The sequence below is a fragment of the Dendronephthya gigantea genome, unplaced genomic scaffold, assembly GCF_004324835.1.
Source record: "Dendronephthya gigantea isolate DGI-Jeju-01 unplaced genomic scaffold, DenGig_1.0 000015F, whole genome shotgun sequence".
NCBI lineage: Eukaryota > Metazoa > Cnidaria > Anthozoa > Malacalcyonacea > Nephtheidae > Dendronephthya > Dendronephthya gigantea.
The window spans coordinates 1,755,463-1,780,575 of NW_021163025.1; the positions used below are offsets into that span (position 1 = coordinate 1,755,463).

General features: G+C 39.1%; 4 protein-coding genes across 5 annotated transcripts; 2 read left to right on the forward strand and 2 right to left on the reverse strand.

Annotated features, from left to right (window-relative positions):
- LOC114520038 (regulator of chromosome condensation-like) lies at positions 1–2,554 on the forward strand. The gene is made up of 5 exons (XM_028540236.1): positions 1–91; positions 322–388; positions 731–927; positions 1,077–1,265; positions 1,424–2,554. The coding sequence occupies exons 2-5, from the start codon at positions 328–330 to the stop codon at positions 2,252–2,254; spliced, it is 1,278 nt and encodes a 425-aa protein (XP_028396037.1). The 5' UTR covers positions 1–91; positions 322–327; the 3' UTR covers positions 2,255–2,554.
- Positions 2,555–2,936: 382 nt separating this feature from the next.
- On the reverse strand, positions 2,937–14,414 carry LOC114520242 (vitellogenin-2-like). Its single transcript, XM_028540474.1, has 26 exons — positions 14,348–14,414; positions 14,224–14,238; positions 13,685–13,830; positions 13,304–13,591; positions 12,916–13,080; positions 12,291–12,472; positions 11,957–12,009; positions 11,720–11,820; positions 11,142–11,308; positions 10,668–10,830; positions 10,424–10,585; positions 9,976–10,176; positions 9,430–9,662; positions 9,242–9,339; positions 8,760–8,881; positions 8,519–8,674; positions 8,209–8,344; positions 7,863–8,079; positions 7,385–7,564; positions 6,798–6,894; positions 6,304–6,511; positions 5,720–6,000; positions 5,004–5,262; positions 4,400–4,716; positions 3,886–4,093; positions 2,937–3,433 (listed from the first exon to the last, which is right to left on the reverse strand). Exons 1-26 carry the CDS (start codon positions 14,388–14,390, stop codon positions 3,156–3,158), a joined length of 4,476 nt encoding a protein of 1,491 aa, XP_028396275.1. The 5' UTR covers positions 14,391–14,414; the 3' UTR covers positions 2,937–3,155.
- A 753-nt stretch (positions 14,415–15,167) lies between these two features.
- LOC114520115 (mitochondrial inner membrane protease subunit 1-like) lies at positions 15,168–17,441 on the reverse strand. Its single transcript, XM_028540330.1, has 6 exons — positions 17,183–17,441; positions 16,915–17,009; positions 16,745–16,814; positions 16,499–16,555; positions 16,225–16,335; positions 15,168–15,795 (listed from the first exon to the last, which is right to left on the reverse strand). Exons 1-6 carry the CDS (start codon positions 17,285–17,287, stop codon positions 15,760–15,762), a joined length of 474 nt encoding a protein of 157 aa, XP_028396131.1. The 5' UTR covers positions 17,288–17,441; the 3' UTR covers positions 15,168–15,759.
- A 34-nt stretch (positions 17,442–17,475) lies between these two features.
- LOC114520114 (crossover junction endonuclease MUS81-like) lies at positions 17,476–24,762 on the forward strand. 2 transcript variants are annotated; one of them, XM_028540327.1, is made up of 24 exons: positions 17,476–17,669; positions 18,106–18,178; positions 18,273–18,338; positions 18,597–18,739; positions 18,855–18,941; positions 19,015–19,095; positions 19,510–19,598; positions 19,682–20,050; positions 20,560–20,636; positions 20,713–20,797; positions 21,070–21,179; positions 21,261–21,370; positions 21,632–22,053; positions 22,229–22,284; positions 22,466–22,514; positions 22,662–22,711; positions 22,821–22,898; positions 23,005–23,117; positions 23,323–23,439; positions 23,597–23,692; positions 23,787–23,906; positions 23,999–24,102; positions 24,252–24,335; positions 24,493–24,762. In XM_028540327.1, exons 1-24 carry the CDS (start codon positions 17,523–17,525, stop codon positions 24,557–24,559), a joined length of 2,793 nt encoding a protein of 930 aa, XP_028396128.1. In that variant the 5' UTR covers positions 17,476–17,522; the 3' UTR covers positions 24,560–24,762. The 2 variants fall into 2 exon arrangements, with proteins under 2 accessions (XP_028396128.1, XP_028396130.1); XM_028540329.1 differs by lacking the exon at positions 18,106–18,178 and having other exon boundaries at positions 17,592–17,669.
- The last annotated feature ends 351 nt before the right edge of the window (positions 24,763–25,113 follow it).

The following is a 25,113-nucleotide window of genomic DNA, read 5'->3' on the forward strand; positions in this document are numbered from 1 at the left end:
CGGGCACATACAGCATGGTGTAGTTTTTGATCGGCGCGATATTCTGAAATTCTCATTTGATTCACAACGCACGTTTCCATTCAATAAAACGGTAAGTTTCTTTTTGATTTCCTCCTGAATCTATCCTAATAGTTTTGGTTTATCTAAACGTATCTTTCGATGCTTGATCTATGCAAAGATAGAGCCGGATTTCGTAAAATCCGGCATGAAATCTATCTTTGTTTCGGTTTGAACTGGCTGGAATCTCACATGTTTGTACGGTGTTGCGTTGCATATTTCTTCCGATCGTCTGTTTATTGTTGTTTTCATCCTGATTTTCAGTGAAAAATGCCAAGAGTACAGAAAAGAAAAGCGCCTGCAACGAAATCCACTCAGAATAAAAAGAAAGGTGAGGAAATAGCTTTGTCAAGAACTCTAACGTCTGAACTGAAATGATGGCTCTGGTTTACATGAAAGTATTTCACGGTATTAAATAATTCTGGAAAGCCTATGTAACTCAAGGGTGCGATACAAGCACATGTTGAATCTTGCTCGTGCCTAGAAATTCCTTGTGCCTTACAGTTGCTTCGAAGAAAAATGTATTCCTTTTGCCAAATGAGATTTGATAAATAGTCATTACCAACCAACTGTTAAGCACTCATGTTTACTAACATTTCACAGACAATTTCACTCATCAGAGAGACATTTTTTGGGCATAAACTAAGTGTAATATAAGATGCATTCCTTCCAGCTGTAGATAGAGTTGAGTCAGATCAAAAGAGTGGTTTTGTGCTTGCAATGGGACAAGGTGACACTGGGCAATTGGGACAGGGTGATGAGGTGTTTGAACGAAAGAAACCAGGTATTGTAAAGGGATTGGACAATGTGAATGTGGTACAAGTGGTTGCAGGGGGGATGCATTCTTTGGCACTCAGCAGCACTGGCAAGGTAGGTTTGGTAGTTTTAAAATGTGTTATTCAATATTTAATACTGTCGCAAACATGCTTGCAATGTCATTTAATCCAGTGCGGCTTTAACCTAGACCTCTCAATCTGCAACAATAAGCTTGTGTTCAACCAATGTCAAATTTCTTCCAGGTATATTCTTGGGGTTGCAATGACGAGGGTGCGCTCGGTCGCCAGGCTAACCAAGACAATGGTGAGGAATGGCTGGCTAAGGAAGTGGAGTTGCCAGAAGATGTATACATCACCATGGTTTCCGCCGGCGACAGTCACAGTGCAGCAGTCACAAGATCAGGAATTGTGTATGCATGGGGAACATACAGGGTAAGTGGGGGTTAATAGGGGGTTATATATATATTGATGACTGGTAAATGAAGCTATTAACTGGATAGCTGAAATTGCCTATTAATTGGTGTGACATTTTGTCTTTTTCATAAAATTTTCATAAAGTTTCACGAGCTTTGGTTCTGAAATTTTTACAGGACATAAGCGGCCAGGTCGGCTTGCGTCCTGATGGAAAAAAATCGTCTCCGGTCGAAATTCTGAAGGTACCAAACGATAAGATAACAAAGATTGTGTCAGGAAATGACCACACAATTGCTCTGACTGAATCAGGTGACATCTACACCTGGGGTTGTGCAGACCAGGGTCAACTTGGTCGTGTAGCAGGGTACTTCAGCTCGCGAGGAGGAAGACGAGGTCTAAAATTTGTGCTGGTACCGAAAATCGTCCGTCTTCGTCGTGAGAGCAAGTTCAAAGATGTTTTCGCTGGGAGCTTTTGTACTTTTGCTGTTGCAAGAGATTCAGCCGTTGTCTACGTCTGGGGGTTGAATAACTATGGCCAGCTGGCGACGGGAGACACTAACAGTCCATATTTCCCCAAGAAATCTCAGGCATTATCGAACCTTAACACTGATAACGACAATCCAATTCGCATCGCAAGCGGTCAACATCATTCGATATTTTCCACTGCAGATGGTAAGGTTTATAGCGCTGGCCGCGCAGATTACGGCCGATTGGGGCTTGGTGCTGAGGCCAGCGACCAAAGTTTACCCGCCGAGGTGGGAGCTTTGAGCGATCACAGGGTCCAGATGGTCGCTTGTGGCGAGGTCGTGAGCTTTGCTGTCACCGAAGAGGGTCGACTCTATTCCTGGGGGATGGGCTCATGTCTGCAACTGGGCAGCGGTGATGATGACGATGCTCTAAGCCCAGTTCTAGTCGAAGGGAAAAATCTTGTCTCCACCGAACACGAGGTCTTGAATGTTGAAGCTGGTGGACAACATACCTTAATTTTGGCGCGAAAGAAATCCTAAATTTTTAATTATTAGGTTTAATAAGAGCTGAATCAATGGCTTCTTTTTAATGAGGATCTTCTCAACCTAGAATGATTTACTAAAAAATTACTCGTATGTTTGATTATATTTTGCCGGATTAACAACGACCCAGTTGCCTCAGCTCTTGTGTAGAATTCTCATCATTTGCTTGTATTAGGAATTTTCGGGATATTTTTAGCGACACTTCGAAAAGGGGGTTTCACTTTTCAAGACAATATTATATTAACTCTTTAAATCATATACTAAATCATTCTTAATAAAACGTTATTTTATCATTGAGTTGTTGAAAGTTTGTTATGTGTGAGAGTTTTATATTCATGTAACTGCCTTGAAACGAACAATGAGGGTAGACAAACGAGTGTTTGCATATTCTGCCATCTTGGCTTCACTCAATGAAGGAAAGTCAGAGAGCTAGCGTTCCAGTCTTACTTGAGTTCACTGGGGTTGACACGTATGCGAACAAGAACAAGTTAGTCGAGACCATTTGAGGGTAAACTCGACTAATTTCCATACCATTTTGAATTAATTCTGTTTCAACTATCTAAAAACGTCCATTTCAACTTCTTGCTGAGATGAAAGCGCTTCGAATTCGCGTAAAATTCAACTTAATTTAATGCGAACAAGTACATGAAATAACGAGACCTTTTTTTAATGCAATAAATTGTATTTTATTTAATTTTCACCTAAATTTATATCCAATCCTATCGGCCATTTTCAATAAAAAAAGTAAAGAAACAAAACAAATTACAAAGGTCCTTGAAAATAGAATAAAATTGAATAAAGAATGAGTTCTTTCGATGATTAATGAAAATTTACGAGGTGATCAAACTAATGTGAGTCCATGCATTTAAGTCCTTTGGGGAGAGAAGGTCCCAGTTTATTATTGACAGTTGCACTGGCAAGCAACGTGCTCGATTACTGGTCGGAACAGGTCGACAGACATCGTTTCCAGGCCAACGTCGAGGTCACCACTCTTGATCTTATCGACCAATGGATCGCCGGCGTCGAAACAGTGGCAGGGGGTCCCCCGAAGTACGTTTGTCTTCGCCGCCGTACATTGAGCCATGCATTGTAAGAAACGACCATTCGTGAAACAGACTTTGCCTCTTGGAACCAACGTCGTATTCACCTCGATATGTTCTGCCTTCAATTTGCATACTGTTGAACCAATAGAAAACGATTTCAAAGAGTTTTAAAGCGAAAAGGTTTTCGACTGCAAGTCCCAGGGCCGCTTTGACTGAACGAAGTCGTGCACCCCCTCCTATGACAATCCTCGGGGGAAATTACCCTCCCATACTCGCCCTAATCAAAGTCCATGTTCCTAGGTCAGAACGTGGTCTACACGTATAGATCTTCCAAACCCTCTCACACCTAGAGCAAGGGCAAATCGCCTCCACCTCTATGTCAAGCTATAGTCTTCCACACCCCCTCTTCCCTCATGCTTTGGGACAGGGGCAAATTGCCCCCACCTTTATCTTAAGGCATGGGCTTTCTTGAGCATTGTTTGAAAGTTGGACCGGCCAGATGATTCGATCATTCGATGGACAGGAATTAGCTGCGTCACGTGCCGCGTGCGTGAAATACTTTGATTACGAGGTGAAACAACCTACCAGGATCCTGGCATTTAGTGCCCTCGACAACCCATTCTCTCAGGAATGCTCTGGTCATTCTTTCTGGCATGAAGGTTTCTCGTCGTGTTTGGAAGTCCGTCCATTGCTCACCATCGTCGTTACCACAAATACCTCGAATACGGTTATGATACCATGGAGAGAATAGGATGATCGTGATGGTACCATCGAACACACATTGGAAACCAGCCTACAAAGGTTTTAGAACATTTAAAAACTAGCGACAATCTGCCTTTGTTGAAAGCCATAGTTATTAACTGGCCAATAACCATTTGCACAAAACCTCGTAATGACACATCATCTTTGAACTGCCTTTTTAGTGGTAAGAGCATTAGCATTTACTTCAAAAACTAAATTATTCTTCGTAGAGTTCCAGTGAAAACCAAGCGGTATTTGGGAAGGCAAAATTTACTAATTTAGGGCATGTCCTCACATGTGGACCATGGCCATGTTCGATTCTCTCATGCAAACTATAACTGCATTTAATAAATCTTACATTTGCTTGGAAGAACAACTGATCTTTCACCATGACCACCTTTCCTCCTGCGATTACATTCCCGCCAGTTTTGAGTGTAATTGCCTTTCCATCGACCTTCACAGACTTGTCTGCTCCGAAAACAATTTTGATGCCGCCAATTTCAATGATCAAGATCTGTCTACGCGCGGTAGTCTTCATCAACATAATTCGCCATTTAACTTCCTCTCCTCTGGCGTCCTCTGCCAGGACAAACGGACAGGGGCCTGGTATTTCCGCCTTAACGATCACCCCGTCTGTGGTCTTAATAAAATTCGTGTTTTTGACCATACAATGTCCTAATTTTCAAAAAAGAAAGGATTAAGGCCTGCGTTTCTTTTGTCACGGATATGAACGAATGGAGCAATATACGAGCAATATACGAGCAATATATTCATTTTGTTTTTACAAGAGGAAAATAACTTATGTCCAGTTTCATCTATCAGCTTTTATTCAGATACTGGACGGTTGTATCATTTTGCAATGGTTTTGTATTTGCAGAATTCAAATTCTAGTGAATATAAGTTTGGGACTGCGTATTTTCTTAAAATGCATAAAACTTTACAATGCATAAACCAAAGTTTACCATAGAGTTTCATCATCGTTTCAAGTCTGTTCTGGATATAGAAATCTTCCACGGCAATCGGGAGTTTCTGGTTGATACGACGAAGATTCATTGTTGTCGTGTTGACGAAGATGTCGGCAAGAAATTTGTTGACCAAATCAACTTGGATGTCGCAACGTTTTTCTGTGTTCTCGACTTCCTCGATACCGAAGTAACGGTGGAGATATGTGATGATGCTGACGCGGTTTAAACGAAGGTACTCCAGAAACCATTGTGGCAACTAAAATAGAAAAAGATTTTATGTAAGAATATGATAGTTGTTGCCGGAAATAGATGCCAAGACGAATTGAGGATTATCTGTTTTTGCCCGTGTTGATTTGAATTTTTCTTAATTATACAACATGTTGTCACCGCCAGCTTGTTAGGTTTACTAATTTCTCAAGTTTACAAGTTTACGTCGGTAATTATTGTTAGTTTACAAATTTATTCTTTCTCGTCTGGATAAAAACACAGCAGAAAAGCCTGATTCCACGGGCAGTCGGGCACCTCTGCACAATGGAACAAATGTTTCGCCTATGCCGGAATCAGCCCGGAATATTGCAAGAGATGCCTGAGATTGATAGAAGGTGGTTGAGATGGATAAGAGGTGGCTGAGATGGATAAGAGGTGCCTGAGATGGATAAGAGGTGCCTGAGATGGATAAGAGATGCATTTGAAGAGAGAAAAAACTAGCTTACTTCATTCCATGTGTTGACAACGCGTAACACTTTTCCTTGCTTCTGAACCAAAATCTCGTTGTTCAATTCCTTGCCTCCGCCATATTCTGTGTTTAACTCCACTCTGTTTTTCTGTGTGTAATCAATTTTAGTGGTAGCCTTGCAGCCCGCGGGGCATTTCTTGTGTTGGAACACCCAATTCGTAGTACATGTCAATTTCTTCTTGTCACAAATTGGATTCATTGTCACCTTTGTATCCCTCTTTCCTTCGATCATTATTTTTCCCATTGCGGTATATTCTTCTAGAATACCAAGGTTTAGTTGGGTTAAACAGCTTCGCGGCTGATGACCTTACTAATATCGAAGGTTTGGAAGGTTTAAATATTTGTTTATAAACTTAAACTACGTTTTGCATAACGTTTAAATCATAATCTTAGCTCCAATCAGATTGTCCTATTCCGTCACCAACTATAAGTTAAATGTTTACCACCTTTTTCGGCAAACCGACCTCTGTCTCATCTAATCAAAAATACTCACACGGATACTTCTCAATCATTTACCAGTTCTAGAATATATTTTCAATCGATATTATTCTACAAACTTACTTTCATCGTTGGTGTTTGTCGTGTATCCAATAATTAACTTCTTTGGGACATTTTCCGTATCCTTCTTTATTACAACATCCCAGGTGTTGAGCCAGTAATACGGCAAGGTTGGTAGGAGTTTCAAACGAAGGTATTCTGGATCGACAATATAACCTCGCTTGCACAACATTACGTTCAAGTACTGCTCGCCAAGACATTTCTGCGGAACCTGTGAAGAGACGCCATACACATTACAGCAAGTACATGATCATTGAATTAACTAAACTTTATAGTAAAAACCTTAACCAATACGACGAACCGCTAACGAGTAATTTAAGCCCCATTTCAAGGTAGATTTTGCTCGCACTTTTTCCGCTAAAATTTGCCTCAGCGATTACTTTATGTTGAAACATATTGCATTGCATCAATTTTTCTAGACTTCAGAACCGTTTAAGAATTGCGGTTGAAGGTGTGTCGTAAACGCCAAGCTAAGGGTCTCTAGTTGCTCGACTTACTGTAACGAATCCACGTTTCATCAACATCAAATCAATCTCACTCCACTGGCTGTCTCCAGCAACGACTTCTGTGCGCATTAAACCTCTCACGAGAGGCCTGAATAATGAATGAAAAGAATGTGATGATGTATGATACCTCTTGTTATATGATAATAGTATTTTATGGTTTAGTATGTGGATGGTATAATTGTGATGTGCTATAGAGTATGTCCTCTGCACCGGCATCGCAAAAGCGTAGGTTCCGATAGTTGACTCATTTCCCCCTCAACTGTTCCTGGCTTGAATGTGAAGTGTGTATAATACCACTCGAAATTAAGACCCTTTCAACCTCAATTTATCCACATCGAGTGAAGTGCCAAAAATCATAATTGTTATAGATTATGGTTTGGTATATATTGGTACCCCATGGTATATGGTATACTATGTATTGCACATATGGTATTACACTTTATATGGTAGTATCACTAGTATGACATAGCAAAAAGGTTGTATGGTATTTTATGGTACATTATATGGTATGTTATGGTGCATTATAGTATGACATGGTATAGTAGGGTTTGGCTGTTGTCTAGGACTGACCAACCTACCTCAATACCAGAAGCTTTTGAGCGGCAGTGGTGATCGGTGCTTCTAAATTGAATCCATTTGGTGTGATTGAGAGAACAAAATCAATATTCGGTTCCGAGAACATTTTATGTTTAACAATTACGCTAGTTTCGAAGATTGGCAGCCATATTCCTACTTTGTTGTGCATGTGGAATGAGGTCCTGTAACGAATGAAACGACACAAGATACATTAAACTTGTTTACAAACACTCTTGGTAAAGGTATAGACGATTCAACTCAGTAGATTAACGGAACTTTGTAAGATAGATTTTCAAACTTTGGAAAGCTAGTTTTGCTTTTGAATTGTAGTGTAGCATATCTTATATTTTGAGATGATTGTGGTGGTAGATGCATACGATAGCTGTTCATCATTCTACAGCAGAAAGACGGAACTATCCAATCACTTTGAAACTTTGACCCATTACTAGTAGCCAAATAAAAGAAAGGCTGTAAACATACGTTGGCTTAATAATGACTCTCGCTTTTATGTCTTCGAGTTTGGCGATGGTTCCAGTTACATTCGCAACAACACGCGTCTTGATGACTGCAGCGACCTTCGCTGAGTACTTCAGAGGTATGCCAACGAGTGTTGGGACAATGTAACGTTTCTCGCTAACCATATGAGCTCTGATGAACGGCATATTGCAACTGATCTCGCCTGCCTTGAATATGCAACCTGGAATATTATAAAGCAGATGAAGTGGTTACAGCGTTACCTTTTCTCTGCCGTCCTACAGGGGAAAGTTTTCATTTCTTTCCAGGAATTGGACCTTGTGTTTTAAGATATCTTCTTGTATTCGCTTACCTCCTTCTTTGGTAGTTTTTCCACCAAACAGCGCATCATGAATAATGTTGATAAGATCGGTTTTACCCAGCTTACCCCAATAGACCTCCGAACCGTAAAATTTGATGTAACTTTCCAGTCTGGGTAGGAGTTTCCTCTACAAATGAAACAAATTGATTGAAGAAAACTATCTTAATTCGTTTGGCCTGGAATGTTGTCATTTTACTGATATTAATGCAAGTACATTGAAATGCGCAGGCGAGGTTGACAGGGCTTTATTTTACACATTTCACAACATTTTTAAATTGATCATCTAAAGATGGAAGCGTACCGCATATTTCAAGTTTTCCGGTTCTACTTCTTCTTCCTTCTCATTCTTTTCTCCAAAGATGTATTTAAGGATATCGAGGGATCTCTTCTGTCGGTTCCCTTTAGGTCCCATCACTGTTTGAAGGATATCATGGATTCCTTGCATACGAACTCCAAACTGGAAGAGGAAAAAAATGCTGAGTATGTTGTATACAGAAAGTAAACTTCAAAACGCGATTCAAAGATGTGATAGATATTCATACCTCGAAGAAGTCGGCTGAAATACCGGGCATGTTCACCTTCAGTTTTGTGTGAATGTGTCTTGGTATGAACGACTGTGCTCCAATGATATTGTGTAGTCGCAACTCAACACCCATGTTACTACCTGCGGTGTTTAAAACAAATTTCTTGTCAAGATTAGATTCACGAGTGAACGACGAACAACTGATCCTTCTTGCTCGAGGTTGAACGATTTTGTATAATATTTGTATTACAAGCAGGAATCTGCTCTAAGCATCTTCTTTTTGGAAACTTTTTTACTATTCCAGGATACTCTTTCTAGATGTGGTGTGTTAGATTCTATTCTTTTGCCTTCTTCGAAATCTAGCCTGGAGCTGGATAGCCTGGATTCATTGCTTTTCTGCAAGTGGTTTTAAAGGTAAACGCGTGCACCAGATCGTGCTCGGCACAGGCGCATTTGCCGGATTCATGCATCGCTATGAATTAATGACTAATCTTCCTTTACCTGCATCAATCGGGAGGTTTACTGCTTTGGAGTATGAGAGGAGATTGAAGTATATCGCACGAGGAATAATACGAAGCAGTAGTCTCGCACGAGATGCCCTTGATTGGAAAAGAAAGAAAGTAAAATCGCAATGAAAACAAAGATTTTACCATCGCCACAGCGTTCAACTCTCAGTTCACTTCACGTACTTGACTCTATCGATGTTATCATAATTGATCGAAGTTCGCAGGTCGCTGACGACGAAGGAAACAAATTGGTTGCTGCGAGGTCCAAGGGCGATGGCTTCCCGCGCAAGCACTCCAGCTAATATTTGATAGGTCGCTAAGTTTAGGTCAACCCGCGTTAAGACCTTGTAACACGAGGCCCGAATTTCCGGATCTACCAGTGGGTTGGCGAGAACAGGCAACAGCGTTCGACGAATCTAGAAGAAAGAGATTTCAGCGGATTGATTCAGTTTAAAGAGTCAGAGTCCTCGGCGGGATGAGAACATTGCTTTACGGAATGGGAGGAAGTTTGTATCATGTGGAAACGACTTGTATGTGGAAACGACTCAATCCCTGAAACCAGATGTTCTATTCTTTCCTTTTTATTCCTCTTCAATACTAAATGTCAAATGCTCTCGTGCTGAAAACATTCGTAAATGCATGCACGGGCACCACGAGCGCAAAATCCCCCATTTCCACCTGGGTACCATGAAAGAAAACTTACATGAGGTGTTAGAGGTGTATACTTACAAGAATTGGTACGACTCTGACCATATGTCTAACGGCCCAGACAGCATGTATTTTGATATGTAGTGGAGTCGTTGGGCAAATGATAAGATGTCGAACGACTTTGAACACATCCATTGTCGTCCATCCAGCATTTCCAATCGCCTTTACAAATGTGACTTTTGCATCGGCGTCAATAGGGTGTAGAATGCCATCTATGAGGACCTAGTAAGCGAAGAAAAAAATTGACGAAATTATTTTAATATTCACTGAATTGATCTCTCCGTCCTACAGCTCTGGTACGAATCATCTTCCTTTAAACCAGTGGATAGCTCTATCAGTTCTAAACTAAAGATCCAGTAAGGATCATCTCCTATTGAGAAAACCTAGACTAAACTAACTTTATTTATACTGGATTGCTCTACGAGTTCCAAACTGTTTTTCCTAGAGGCCCAAGATCTAGAAGAGATACCTTAGCAATCTGATGTTTGAAGAAAATTAACTGCGGATTGAAACGCATTCTCTTATCAGCCCTCATTTGAACCATCAGCCGATTGACCAGGGTACCGAAGCTCAACCAACAGTTACGACAAGCTTTGGCGTCATTCACGACATGTTGATGGCGACATATTGCCTGCGAGAACGAATAAAACGTCAAAACGTGCGCAATATAGTGTACTTTGTGATATTTTAGAAGCCATATATTGTCTACCTACCACAACGTGTTTCATGAAAGCAGTGTTCAGACCACGGACCCATCCTACACCAAATGTAATTTCAGGCAGTTGTTTGATGAATTTTCCTTGGATGACGCATTCTCTGAGAGCAATGCCGGCCGGTTCAGTTCCAACTTGAGCCAAAGCGCCAAGCAGGACACGTCTTTACAGATGAAATTAAATACAGATGAAAATATCAGAGGTTTTAATTTCTCGCATGATCCCCCACTCCACTATCCCTTCTCTCTCTTCCCCCCTTCCCTCCTACCTTCCCCCTCCTATCCACCTCTCCTACCACCCCCCTTTCCATCCTATCCATCCCCTCCCTCCTATCCACCGCTCCCTCCACTCCGCCTTCCATCTCCCCCTCTTCTTCCCCCCTCCCTCCTATCCGCCCCCTTCTATCAGCCCCTCCTACCACCCTTCTCTCCATCCCCCCCTCTCTCCCACTCCAGCGATAGTTCTAAGGCTCACTTCACGTCTTCTTTTGTGATTTTTTCGATATCCAAGACAACTTTTCTCAAAGTGACGAGCGTGCAGTGTCGGAGCTTGGACACCAGTCTTGTGATCTTCATCGCTGTTTCGGCTGCAAGGGTATCATCAGTGACCATTTCCTCGATGGCGCTGATGTACGCACTGACCTGTCAAAGTAAATATTTCATGCTGGACCAACTTATGCTTAGTATGAAAAGGTCGTGGAAGCAATAGAGGGTTTTGTTTTCCTAAAGAAACGCTGAATTCATAGCTCATTTTCATATCAACAACCAGGGATGCGCCCGAAGCATATTAGGTCGTTTGGGGCAGATCTTTTGAAAGGAAAACATTTACTCAACCTTAGCAAATACACGAAGGGTTTTCTTAAATAAATAAGTACGCACAGGTCCACGTATTTCCAATAATCAGTTAGCTTTTACACGAAAAGTCAAGCATCATAATTATAAGAAAACCTTGCACGAAAAACGAAGATTAGGCTGTGAGTGATATTTTATTGTTATTTATTGGCAAAGGGCAGCCGCAAAAGACAGTCCCAGCATGTCCTCGGTCGTTTTTACCTTCTCGTAAATACGTTGTTGGGCACCTGGAGTTTTCATACGTTCTTCTGCCAAATCCATAACAAACATCAAACCTTTGCGTTTCACTTCAACCTTGATTTCTGCAAGAAAGCAAAATGGAGAATTGTAAACGTTGTGTGTACCCGGTTGACTTTGGATGCATTTCAACTTATTGTCCAGTGATATTTATGAACACGGAGAAATATTTGAGAGGTTCCTAGTTGAACACAAACATACTTTTTGGCTGTGGTGGAATTCGCCTGTGTTTGGCCAAAAGCTTCAAAGTCTGTCTGCAGACGAGAGAAATTGTTAGAAGTTAATACACCGCGACTCCGAAGAAAGATAGAGTAGGGATGTGAAAGTTTACAATACGAGAAACGAACGCATCATTTTTACAATATTAGCAAAACAACCTCCTATATCTAGACTGTTTTGTGTTGAATCCTCGATTAGTCGTGGACTCTTTTAAAAATGTTTTCAACATTATGCATTCTGATAGCTGATAGTAGAATTCTATCAAATTCAAAATCTAAGAATCCCATAAGAAGATATGAGACAAGCGAATTCGTACTTTGAGTGGGCTGCTACAATCTTTCCAGCCTGGTATTCATCTCCGTTCAACGTAAGCTCTGCCACGTTTTCGCTGACAACTTGATAAATGATGAAACCATCCTTCATGTTCCCGGCTAGGTCGTAGTCCATGTACGCCGCCTTTCTTTCGAAGTTATTCAACATTTTCGCTGTTCCCCGGCCCTGTGTTTTTAAAGGAGAAATGAAGTGTGTAAAAACCAGTCAGAAATTACGTTGGAAAAGTTGAACTGGGATTCTCGCGGGTTTTTAAGTAATGATTGCATATAAAAAGAGTTGGCCATTGATAATTTTTTAGAACAACTGAAGGCTGTCTTCAATTGCTGTGTTTTGCGGCGGATCGCTTGGAATTCACTGGCGAGATGAAAACTGCATACAATGAACGACTAATCAGGTTAAGCCTTTGTTTTGATGCACTTTTTACCTCGCCTAGCCGGGATAACTCGCTCCATGTAAACAGGCCCTTAGTTTTCATTATACCTTTTCAAAATTCTTACGAACGCTGGCATGTGTGCGTGAAAATGCAGCGGTAAAACAGCACGAAGAATCTTTGAAGAATGTTTACTAAAAGACCCTCACAATATAATATGGTAGCAATGTTTACTTACGTGTTTTGGTATTACGAACGCATCTGTATTGGGCATGCTGAGACGGAGGATATATGGCACATAAAAACATCGTGAAAGACCAATGGCTCGTTTTACTTTGTATTTGAAGTAGCGCCTCAAAGGTATGATCGTGTAATGTGTTGGGCACTTTCCAAGACAAGAGATCTGAAAAAAAAACGACGACCTTCGTCATAGAGCACTTAATAACAACATCATTCGTTAATATACTTCATTTGAAATCCTTAATCGTTAATTCCTAATTAACGTCTTTGATTAACGATCCTAATCAACCTCTTAAACCCCTTAAACCAAGAATTTAAGAACCAAACTAACCTACTTTAACAATTTATCTATTCGACGTTCTTCTCATAATCAATATCACTCTTACCTCATTTATTCGGATTTGATACCTCAGAACATTATCCCTGATCGGCAGATAGAACTGGTTAATAATGGCTCTCTGAATGTTTAAACACCATTCCGGGACACCATGTTCGGTGATAATCTGTTTTTCAACCAAATTGCGTTTGAATCGAAACTTGACTGGTGATCCTAAACATGCTTTGACAAGAGCAGTTTTCACATTTTCCAAACGCTCTCCTCGGCCAACGATTGTTTCGAGTCGATCATTGTACAAAACCTTGTCCGCAATTTTCAGCAGATTTACTTCCTCTAACTATATAAGGAATAAAGAAAGGTGAACTCCATTCTCGAATCGAAAATTTGGAATTTTTGACATATACAATGATCGACAAGCTGAATTGCTTACCGTCAATCTAACCAAGCCACTCAAGAGGTAATCAAAGTGAACTTTTGCTGCGATCTTTACAGCCAAATCCTTTTCGAGAGCTTCGGCGATTCCCTGAGCAACCCATCCTTCGTACGCATATGTGTATCGTCTACCACGTTTGAATCCTGAAAGTGAATGGCGTCAACAGTGATATCATTATATTATTCATACCCAAGTCGAACCAAATCGCAAGTTAATTCCATTTATACTGGATAGCTCTGTCAGTTCTAAACTGTTCTTTTCCTAGAGGCCAGTAAGGGTCATCCCTTATTGATCCAGTGTTACTACAGGAGAAAACCTAAACTAAACTAACTTTATTTATACTGGATAGCTCTATCAGTTCTAAACTGTTCTTCCTAGAGGTCAAGTAAGGATCATCTTTTATTGATCCAGTGTTACTACAGGAGGAAACCTAAACTAAACTAACTTTATTTATATAACTGTATCAGTTCTAAACTGAACCAGTGTTATTATGGTCATGGAAAGATGAATCGACCCGTAGTTTAGAATATACATACCAAGACGGATGGCCGCTAAAAAAGAAAAAAAGAATTATTTCAGATGGTTAGCTGGAACGAAATATTGTACAAAACCTGACATGGTATACATCTAAGATAAAAATATGAAAATGAAATATATTACCAGCCGCCGTGAGGCAAAGGAGAAGAATACACAAGACTTTCATATTGACCAGTCGAGTTCTCCAACCTTTAACAGAAGCCTCGACGAACAACTGATTTTATACCAACCCATCCCTGGTCAGGTGACTGGAATTTGTCCCCGAAGAAGGATATTGAAGTGTAAAGTCCATGCCATTGTGAGTCAAGGCCACAACGTCTTGTCTCTCGAGTTTTGTCTACTTCGAAGTGCGTTTTTAAACAGGCTTTTACTTGATTTGTATTTTGGCCTGAGGCGTTTGGATTTAAAGGAATAATCTAGACCATGGAAGATTTTGTTTATATTTGCGAAGTGTCTTTAAAGCAACTTAACTGAAACTAGTGCAAATGGAGGGGACATACTTCTAGTGAGTTCTGCTCAAAAATTTCAATTCTTTCTCGTGGTGGAAAAATCGAAGTAAAATGAAGATGAGAGTGGATCAGATCACCAGAATAGTTCATTTATATCTAAACTTAACTAACTGAATTATCTTTTGATTGAAAACTATTTTAGTGTGCGGCTCTGGAATTGTATCACAGTGACACAAGTTTCTTTCATGCTCACAAGCTAAAATGGAATAGCCATGTACAAAATGAAATATAGCCTTCCACACAAAAATAACATATATTGCAAAATACTTCACCAATCAGGGCGTCAGGCACTAGACGATAAGGTCACCACCATCCCTGGTAGTTTTGTCTATCTAATTTTCAAACAATGTTAATGTTTTTTCATTTTTTCATTTGAGATTTCTGTAGAAATAAACTACGAGACATTTTGTAGAAAGTTTATATTTTGTCAAGACGATACGGTAAAATCCATTTGAAAATTACTCTATTTACAAAATACTATGATATCAGATCTATGTAACCAGTTAAAAAAATATTATCAGGACAGGGCTTTCCAGAAGGACCTCTATATGATAGATATCTGCAGCCTTAAAATGAACAAAGGTTTGTTTACAACCTTTTCGCTTTAAGATTTTCTCAAAGTTATTTCATTATTATACCCGTTGGGAGGCTAAAATTCTTTGCTGTTTGGAGTTGTTACTTCAAGGAAAGATGCACGTAAAATGACTGAACGAGATCTTTTATGATTGCAAAGTATTCAAACACAAAATTTGTGTCAATATGTAAACGACTCAGCGTACGTGGTACAGTGTGGAAAATATGATTTATCTATTGTGTCTATATCCGGATTGTGAATGCAACCTAAGCAAGATTAGGTGCCATTCTGTGCCTGTTCCTAAGGTACATGTTCCAAGCTCAAGGGCACATTAAAAACAATTACGTCAAGAAGTTAAGGGATTCTAAAATTTCGCAATGTTGACATTATATTGTTTATTGTTCATCTTTCTTTTCATATTAGTTGGATCTTTCGTATCTTCTTCAGAACTTTCAAGTGAGAGGACCAAATTCGGAGATGGGATACAACTAAAATAATAGTGGGAAAGAAGTGATGAGATATTTATTCATACAATAAAAATGAACTATTAGTCACCACAAAAGCCAAATGATTTTAACTGGCCGAAATATCTGTACCAGTTGGTGATGCCAGATCAAACCTGAGCATTCTTAAATAATATAAGGTTTGAATAATATAAGATATAAAGTTTATTCTCTGTTCTAACTAACGTATGTTTTCAACTTTCATCAAGAAATCAAGTGTCATCAACACCAGACACTCTTCAAATGCAAATTACAACTCCGGCATCGTCAGGGGAGTTAGTATGAAACGAAATCTCGGCTTAGATCGAAACATTAGGAGCTTTCTTAAGGTGGCTGAGGGTCAGACTAAGATGTTGTCTTTCTAAACTAGCAGACTTAATGTAGGCCATCTCCAAACACAAATTTGAAGCTCACTTTGTAACAAACTCTACCGAGTATAAGACCGCAAGGTACTGGACCATAAGTCCTTGAGTCCACTGAATTGTTCGTATTATCCCCTGTCAACCATACGTGTCCTTTAGGAACCTGCAATGATCACAATTACCACTTTGTCATCTCAAATTGTAAGAGTAGGTGCGCATCGCGAACGCGCGGGAAATTGATTAGTGATATTTAGTGATATTTCACAAAACGCGTTTAACAGAATGAGCCATTCTCATCAGCTCATCAACTCAATAGATCCTAGTACCTGAATCTTTTTATATTCAGATGAATCAGACACATATGTTTCAACCATGTCGCCTTCCTAAAAACAGCAAAACACATTTAAAACTTGTTACACAAACAAATTACAAATGCTTGCATTGGATTGATTAAAGATACTTTAAACGCCATTAACAATTTTTAGCCAAAAAAAATCCATTGAGGTATCCAACTCTGTTGATGCACAGAATGAGGTTATTAGCTTCAACCAATTCCTAGTATCACCTCTTACCAGCCCAGTGATCCTTTTACAAATTGTAGAATCTGGTTCCTTGGGAGACCGGACAATTACAATGTCATTTCTAGAAGTGGACAAGAAGATAGTGATGGCTGTTTAGAGGTAACTGTTGTTCAGGTATGATTACCCAGAACAGAACATTTGATGTGACAAAATACACTTACTTTTTTAAATTGTGCAGAGAAGACAAGTGCTCAGTTAATACAACATCGTTTTTTGATGAGGAGTTTATTGTAGGCTGCATTGATGTGCCGAAACACTGTATGTGGATGAATAAATAAAATTATTACAAAATTTTCTACCCAGCAACAACTGGGAACTGGGAAGAGCTATATTGCATGAATTATGCTTGAGGGCAAGTGAATATGTTGGGAAAAGAGTTGGAGAAAGAGATACACCGCAGTAGAATATAGTATTAAATAAAAATTATACCAAGGTGGGCTCAACAACATAGTTCTTGATGACATACAACACACATCCAAAGTGCCCAATCTGTCCAACAGTATAAAGCAACTTTGTTAGAACCCTTTCAATCATTGAATAAGCTTTGATTGGCAACCCAAAAACACTATGAGCAATTCATATATTGATCTCGTTCATTCTGAAAGATATACCAGTTGCAATTGGGACAAACTACACAGTAAATACCAGCACCATAATGATATGAATGTTACAATCATTTGTTACATGATGTGTGGATGACGTCACGCAAGGCTTGCAATGGTGTCAAAATTCAAAAAATATTTCCAGATGAAAAGCACATGTTTTTAAAATGAACGGGAATCCTCGGCGTCCGAAGGCAACCAGGAAGAGAAAGACGGTGAAGGAATGTCCAAATCCTTTATTTCTCAAATGGTTAGAGCGATGGAGAGACGAAGCGAAGGCAAAAGATTCCAAGTTGCAGTATGTTTACAACAAGGTACGTGCAATGTGCATTAAGTCAATGTAGTTTCTATCGCGTAATTTGGGATGTTTTGATTGTTTTTCTGCTGGGACATACCTCAATGTATACAAAGTTTTCACTCAACAATCGTATGCAATAGGTGTAAATATTAAATAATGAATTATGAACAAGAATATAGATTCGAAAGTCTTCAATGGACACTGCACTACAGAAGATGTAGAGTGTATATATGCACCTCCAATTCATGAAAAGCTGCCACGGCCAAGATTTTAAAAATGTGTCACAATATTACTCGTATGAAATAGAGCTGTAATGCTTAACCTATATGAATCCCAATTTTCGATCCCACCTCTCCCATTTGGAGATAAATGCTGGGTTGATTTACCTGGGTGTATTTTTTATTATCAAACATAATATTTAGCTCTGCTTTTATTGAATGTGAATACCCCAGGCAATCAGTTCTCTTAAGAAGTATCCACTACCTCTTGAAAGTGGCAAAGAAGCCACAATCCTGGATGGCGTTGGTGAGGAATGCTTCAAAATGCAGTTGCATATTTATGGGTACCTGGTACCACTCACAGCAAATGGGTGTCAATAACTCTTGATTTTTACCACCAGGACCTGGTATTGCAAAGAGGTTGGATGAAGAATTGGAGAAGCACAATCAGGAACTCAAAAATGAGGGTAAACAGAGTGATTCATTCTGCTCATTTTGAACATTATATCAGTTTCCATTATATATTACTTTTATCCATAAATAAGTTAACAATATATCAACAGAGGAAAATGCTAATGGTAATTAATTGAACATGTTATGTACCAGAAAATGGGTTAACAGAATAAGTTAGGGCATTGATAGTCTACAGTTATTTCTCATTTAATTTGATATATGATTTAGCATTTTATTTTGTCTAACAAGTCATTTTGATCTTGCATGCTCAGTAGTACTAGACGTGGCTGACGATGATGTTGCTGAGGTTGATTTTCCCGACATGAGAGTTCCCCTACCAACAGATATGGTCCAAACGTCACCTGTTAGCAATGGTACACCTAAAACTGGGTCAACTGAACCAAAACCTAAAAAAGTAAGACCTCAATGTTGTCTTAATTTGTTAATCATTTTATTTTGGTAACAAAAAGTCAATCAATCTTACTCATAGTGGGAAAACAAAATGCCAAAAGTATGATCTTTAATTTTAGAAACGAAAGTCTAGTCCAAGGGAGTATATTCCACTGTACAGAAGTGGTCCATATGCTATGATGATGGCTTTGTTGAAAGCTAGTGAGGTAGTGGTGAATTCATGTTACCTTTAGGCTTTAATTGTTTCCACTTTAATTGTTTCTTTGATATATTTTAAAGAGAATTGGTTACAAGGGGTATTTGACCAAGGCAGAATTACAGCAGCAAGCACAGCCATTCACGGATACATCATTCACAGTTGTAAGGATTGCAAAATATAGTTATACCATCTCTGTAATAAAGTTAGTTTAGTTCAGGTTTCCCCTTGTAGTAATAACACTGGATCAATAAGAGATGAGCTTTACTGGACCTCAAGGAAGAACAGTTTAGAACTGATAGAGCTATCCAGTATAAATAAAGTTAGTTTAGTTCAGGTTTCCCCTGTAGTAATAACACTGGATCAATAAGAGATGAGCTTTACTGGACCTCAAGGAAGAACAGTTTAGAACTGATAGAGCTATCCAGTATAAATAAAGTTAGTTTAGTTCAGGTTTCCCCTGTAGTAATAACACTGGATCAATAAGAGATGAGCTTTACTGGACCTCAAGGAAGAACAGTTCAGAACTGATAAAGCTATCCAGTATAAATAAAGTTATTTTATATAAATTTTGTTAGCCAGAGCCAGATTCTTATTACACAGCCTGGTCATCCATGTCAACATTGATTAAGAAAGGATTTGTGATGAAAGCTGGTAACCCAGCAAGGTAATGATAAAAATATGGTGGCTGTGATTGTAAGTTTTGATGGAATTTGTTTTCATAGCTTGCATTTTCCCTTTTCATTTCAGATTTTCCCTAACAGATGCAGGATATGCTCTTTGTAACAAGTTAACAACAGCTACAGAAACACACAACACAACCATAGGCTCACCTTACCCAACCTCACCCCAACTACCAACTAATCCCATCTCACCACCCTCCACCCTGAGATCACCACAGGTCTCCAAATCACATGCAGCCACGCCTAGATCACAGGCCACTCCAAAACCCAGCACACCTTCAGCCACCATAACTAGTATGGACAGTCCTAGCATCAATGTTGTGACTGGAAATGACAGTCCTAATTCAGAATATCCATATGGAAATCCCTCAAAAGATTTCCTGGCTTCATACAGATATAAAACATCCGGGACCGAGGTGATGCCAAACCAAGTTGGGTAAGGCTCAGAGCTTAATAACTTGTCTTACATGGGTTCAAAACTGTTCTTTCTAGAGGTCCAGTAAGGATCATCTCGTATTGATCCAGTGTTTCTACAAAAGGGAACCTAAACTAAACTAACTTTATTAATACTGGATAGCTCTATCAGTTCTAAACTGTTCTTCCTAGAGGTTCAGTAAGGATCATCTCTTATTGATCCAGTGTTACTACAGGAGGAAACCTAAACTAAACTAACTTTATTTATACTGGATAGCTCTATCAGTTTTAAACTGTTCTTCCTAGAGGTCCAGTAAGGATCATCTCGTATTGATCCAGTGTTACTACAGGAGGAAACCTAAACTAAACTAACTAACTTTATACTGGATAGCTCTATCAGTTCTAAACTGTTCTTCCTAGAGGTCCAGTAAGGATCATCTCGTATTGATCCAGTGTTACTACAGGAGAAAACCTAAACTAAGTTACCATGATTGTATATTTCACACAGCGTAATGATTTCACTAATTTAAGGTCGCTAAAGTTTTGGTATGTTGGAAGTGATGGTGAGTGTGTTGACCATCAAGATATGGCTGGTGTGATCATAGATGGTACGTTGCTCCAGGATGGTTGATAAAATTTGAATGTTGCCCCACCTTCATCAAATCCTTGTCTTTTAATTTCTAGATGAGATATCATTTGGATATTTAATAAAGTGTCAGAAGCTTGAACTGGACAAGTCAAAAGTAAAATACAAACTTGATGAGTCACGGTAAATACCACAAGCATCCTAGGTTCCCCCCCTACCCTAGACAGGGGTGTAAAATCCCAGGAGGGGAGGGGACTGAGAGCATATACCCTTCCCAATGACTCTTCCTTCCTACTTCGAAGCTTTAACTGGCTTCCACCCACTGACCCCAGGTTTCACTGGATAAACACACTCACACTGTATAGTCAGTTTTGCACACATTATTGCAGTCTACCAGGCTGTACATGCAATTATCAATCTTATTTAGCTATCTCCATCAATGTATTTTTGTTTAGACCCGGTAAAGATGGTTACATTTTTGCGTATGTCGATAGTCAGAGTATTGAGAGGTTATCACAGGTTTCAGAATCCACTACCTTGGCGATGCCAAAAAAGAAACCGTCTGGTATGAGGTTCTGTTTGTATTTTGTGACAGTTGAACAAAAGCATTTAAAGTCAAGCGTATTTTTTTGTACAACATTTTCAGCCATAACGACTACGATGTTGAACGAAGCAGAAGATGACAGCGACGATGAGATTCTTATGAGGCCGTTGTTTGAACGACTCGCTGGTGCCCAGAGCGACTGTGAAAAAACGGTAATATTCCATTCTGTCTCTCCTATTGATCCAGCGTTACTACAGGAAGAAACCTAAACTAAACTAACTTTATTTATACCGGATAGCTCTATCAGAAGAAAACCTAAACTAAACTAACTTTGTAGTACATTTTTTTACTGGGTTTTTTGGATATTTTATCATTAAGATGAAATTTCATTTTAAACTAACTTTGTAGTACATATTTATACTGTTTTTTTTGGATATTTTATCATTAAGATGAAATTTCATTTTCTTCCCAAGAACGCAAGTGCATCCTCGTCTGTTGAAAAGCCAGAAATTATTTCAATTACTGAACTAAATCGAGCCAAATCATCAACAACATCACGACCAAGTGGTTCAAAATCAAACACGACTGGTTTAAAACCATCCTCAGCGGCATTGTCTGTACCTGGGCAAGAAAAACCGCCATCTCAAACCACGCAACGGTCGACTCGAGTTGTTGAAACAAACTTAATGACGACTCAAACGAAATCATTAAATACCCATGAAAAACAACCAACTCAGGCAAAACGACCAGTTCAGATAACACTGGACACTGAGGAAAAACAACCTTTAACACTAGACATAGAACCATCAAAAACGTCTACTCATTCAGAACCACCAAAGGAGAAATCCATAAGTCTTTTAGCGACAACAAAGGGACTCGATCCTTCGAGCGAAAGGTAAATGTCTTCAAACCAAACTACATTACTACTGTAGGTTGCTCTCGCAAGTTTTCATCAAGGATTTTCGTTATCAGACTTGCAGAAACTCGTGTGCAAGCAAGCCCAGAATTTGAAAACAATATATCTCCTCATGCTGACTTTAGTTCAAAATTTTATTTCATCTTATTTCTAGTGCGACGTCGAACAAGGTTGAGAAAGTAATTGTGCCTGAATTTCAATTGAAGCCAGGTAATATTCACGGCCGAGAAGCAATAGAAGCTATCCTTGAAGCCTCCCCTTCATCTTTCCCTAAATAATGCCTCTTCGCTACAAAATTAACCGCTATGGTACCCTTCCAATAGTGTGAGATTGTCTGATGTAAACCCGAGTAACAATTTGATTCATAATTGATTTTCTTAACGTCTTTAAGGCTCATACGAGATTGTTCTGTGTGTGGACTTCATTGAAACAACAGGAGGGTGTGTATAACTTTACCTTTTCTAATAGACAATTGCCACAAATTTGTTTTTTACTTCGGACCTGTCGATACTTAATGAATTCCCCGGAGGTTTTTACGTGGGCAAAGACTACCTATAGATAGTATCTAATATTTTCTAACTTTTCAGGTCTAAAACAGGCCGTAAAGAAGAAATGGTGAAAGAACTTCGAATGAACGGTCAGCCAAAGAAATAGTTGCTCTAATGACTAAAGTTTTCATCCAGTTTTCATTCAAATATAACCAAGATTTAGGCGGTCACAATCAATCATGTGTAATCCTTCTTTAGGCGTATATTTTGATGTGAGAAAATTGAATGTTGGAGATTTCCTCTGGATTGCGCGTGAAAAGATTCTCCCCATTCCTGGTGGGTGAATCAAATCAACTCGTTTTCTTTCGCGCGTCAGCGACAAGCTGTGTTCACGTGAGAGACATGTGAGAGACACGTGAACATTCTTCTGGAATTCTTATAGGTCAGCTTGTGTTGCCTGAGAGACGAGAACTAGTGCTTGATTACATTGTTGAAAGAAAGAGAATGGATGACCTGTGCAGCAGTATTAAAGATGGACGATTTAAAGAACAAAAGGTGCTGTACTTTGTGGAGGCCCTTTCCCCATAGACACCAACCCACCCTCTCTTCTTTCTATTGTGCTTACATCACCCCCCTAAGCCTGGTCCACAATTACCATTTACCTTAGAGAGGCCATCTGCCCATTGCAGCATTTTTCTAAGTTCAGACTTTCAACCTACTGTAAACACTTCATATATTTAATATTTTCTTTCTTATCCAGTTTCGTCTACTAAACTCCGGCTTGCAACATCCCGTGTATTTGGTCGAAGATTTTGGTTCAATGAACCTAATGTCAATGCCAGCTCAGACTTTAGAACAAGCAATCGTAAATACGCAGGTATTGAAAAATATCTTGACATCTGAATTTATCAACTTCCGTGAATTGTTAATAGTGATTGACCGTCGTGCCGAGATGCACCGTTATCGAGTCTGCTATACTGCTTGTGGACGATGATTTTGATAAAAGAAAAACGATGATGCCTTTAATTCCGCAGATTGGTCAAGAATTCTTCGTGAAACGCACACGGGATATCAAAGATTCAGCAGCGTATTTGACCCTCATGACAAGATATTTACAAACGACTTATGAGGCGAGTGACGTGCCATCATGGTGAATCATAACAGATGGGTTATATAATTCCTATAAATAATGTTTAATTCAAGTGTATATTTTTCGCGAAATAGAATAAAACACTGAATGCAATCAGGAGAGAAGACATTGAACATGTGAAGATTGAGGAGAACAAGATAAACACGTTTCTTATGACTTTTCAAGAACTTAATGATATTTCCATCAAGAACCGAGTTAGTTGATCCTCAGAACTTGTGTTGTTCAAGTGATGTAGAGGTCTCTGCGTGGAAAACACGAGAATATTAAACCATTTCAATTCTTTTAGATTCTAACGGTTGGAGAACTTTTTGGTAAACAGTTGTTACAAATTCCGGGTGTGGCGGCCGAAAAGGTTGTTGGTATTTTGGAACAATATCCGACGTTGAAAGAGTATGTACCGATTTCACCCTAAGTAGCCCAAAAGTATTTTTGTCCAGGTGTAATTGCGGTCTGTGACGCACGCCGCATATTAATCAGCCTTTCTCGCGAGATGACGAATGTCTACTTTCAGTTTTTGAACCGGGTATTGATTTTTTTAGTCTACTAGAAGCTTACGAAGAACAGACGACAGAAAAAGCGAAAGAGACTTTGCTCAGTGATATAAAGTTTGGCAAGATGAAAAGGTAGACCTATGAAATGAGCTAGACCTATTGTGATTGGCTAATCTGATAGAATCAATGCATTTGATTGGTTCTTGTTCCTCCAATGATAGTTGTAGTGGAAATGTGATCAAATTTTAACACTACCACCATTTCTCTAAAAACTTTCATCATTTTTTAGGAAAATTGGCCCATCTGTTAGCAAGACTGTGTATCAACTCTATTGCACTAAAGGTGCTTTGTCATGACTTTGGTTTGCAGTTCATCATTTGATACTTGTTTTCACATTTATATCATCAACATTCACCAGTGTTATCACCAGAGACACTCCAAAAGATTGTATAAAATTTTATATATTGTTGATATTGTTTATATATATATTTACTGTTTATAAAATAGATCAAGGTCTTATAAGTAATATATCATGAAGAAGTATATGTTATATTTTATAAAATCTGTATATTTTTTATTATTCGATTCAAATCTTTTAGCGCAAAGTTTTTTTGAAAGTTAGCAGCGCCTTAATTGGGAACTTCAATCATGTTAGAAAGAGGTTATCATATTGTATCATGGTTAGTTAAAAGACTGATTTCATTATCCATGATTGTATGCAATGGTGTCCGTGATATACTTAGTATAACCTCTTATTCAATTATGATATTTTATTCAAACAGCGCTTCATGCAACCAATCCACTTCTTGCACAGACCCACTCTTATGTCTGTTGGAAGTCTCTATAAGTTTAACCTCATCTTTCCCTGAATATTTCAAATAAGACAAAAATGTGTCCCAAACTAGTTCCA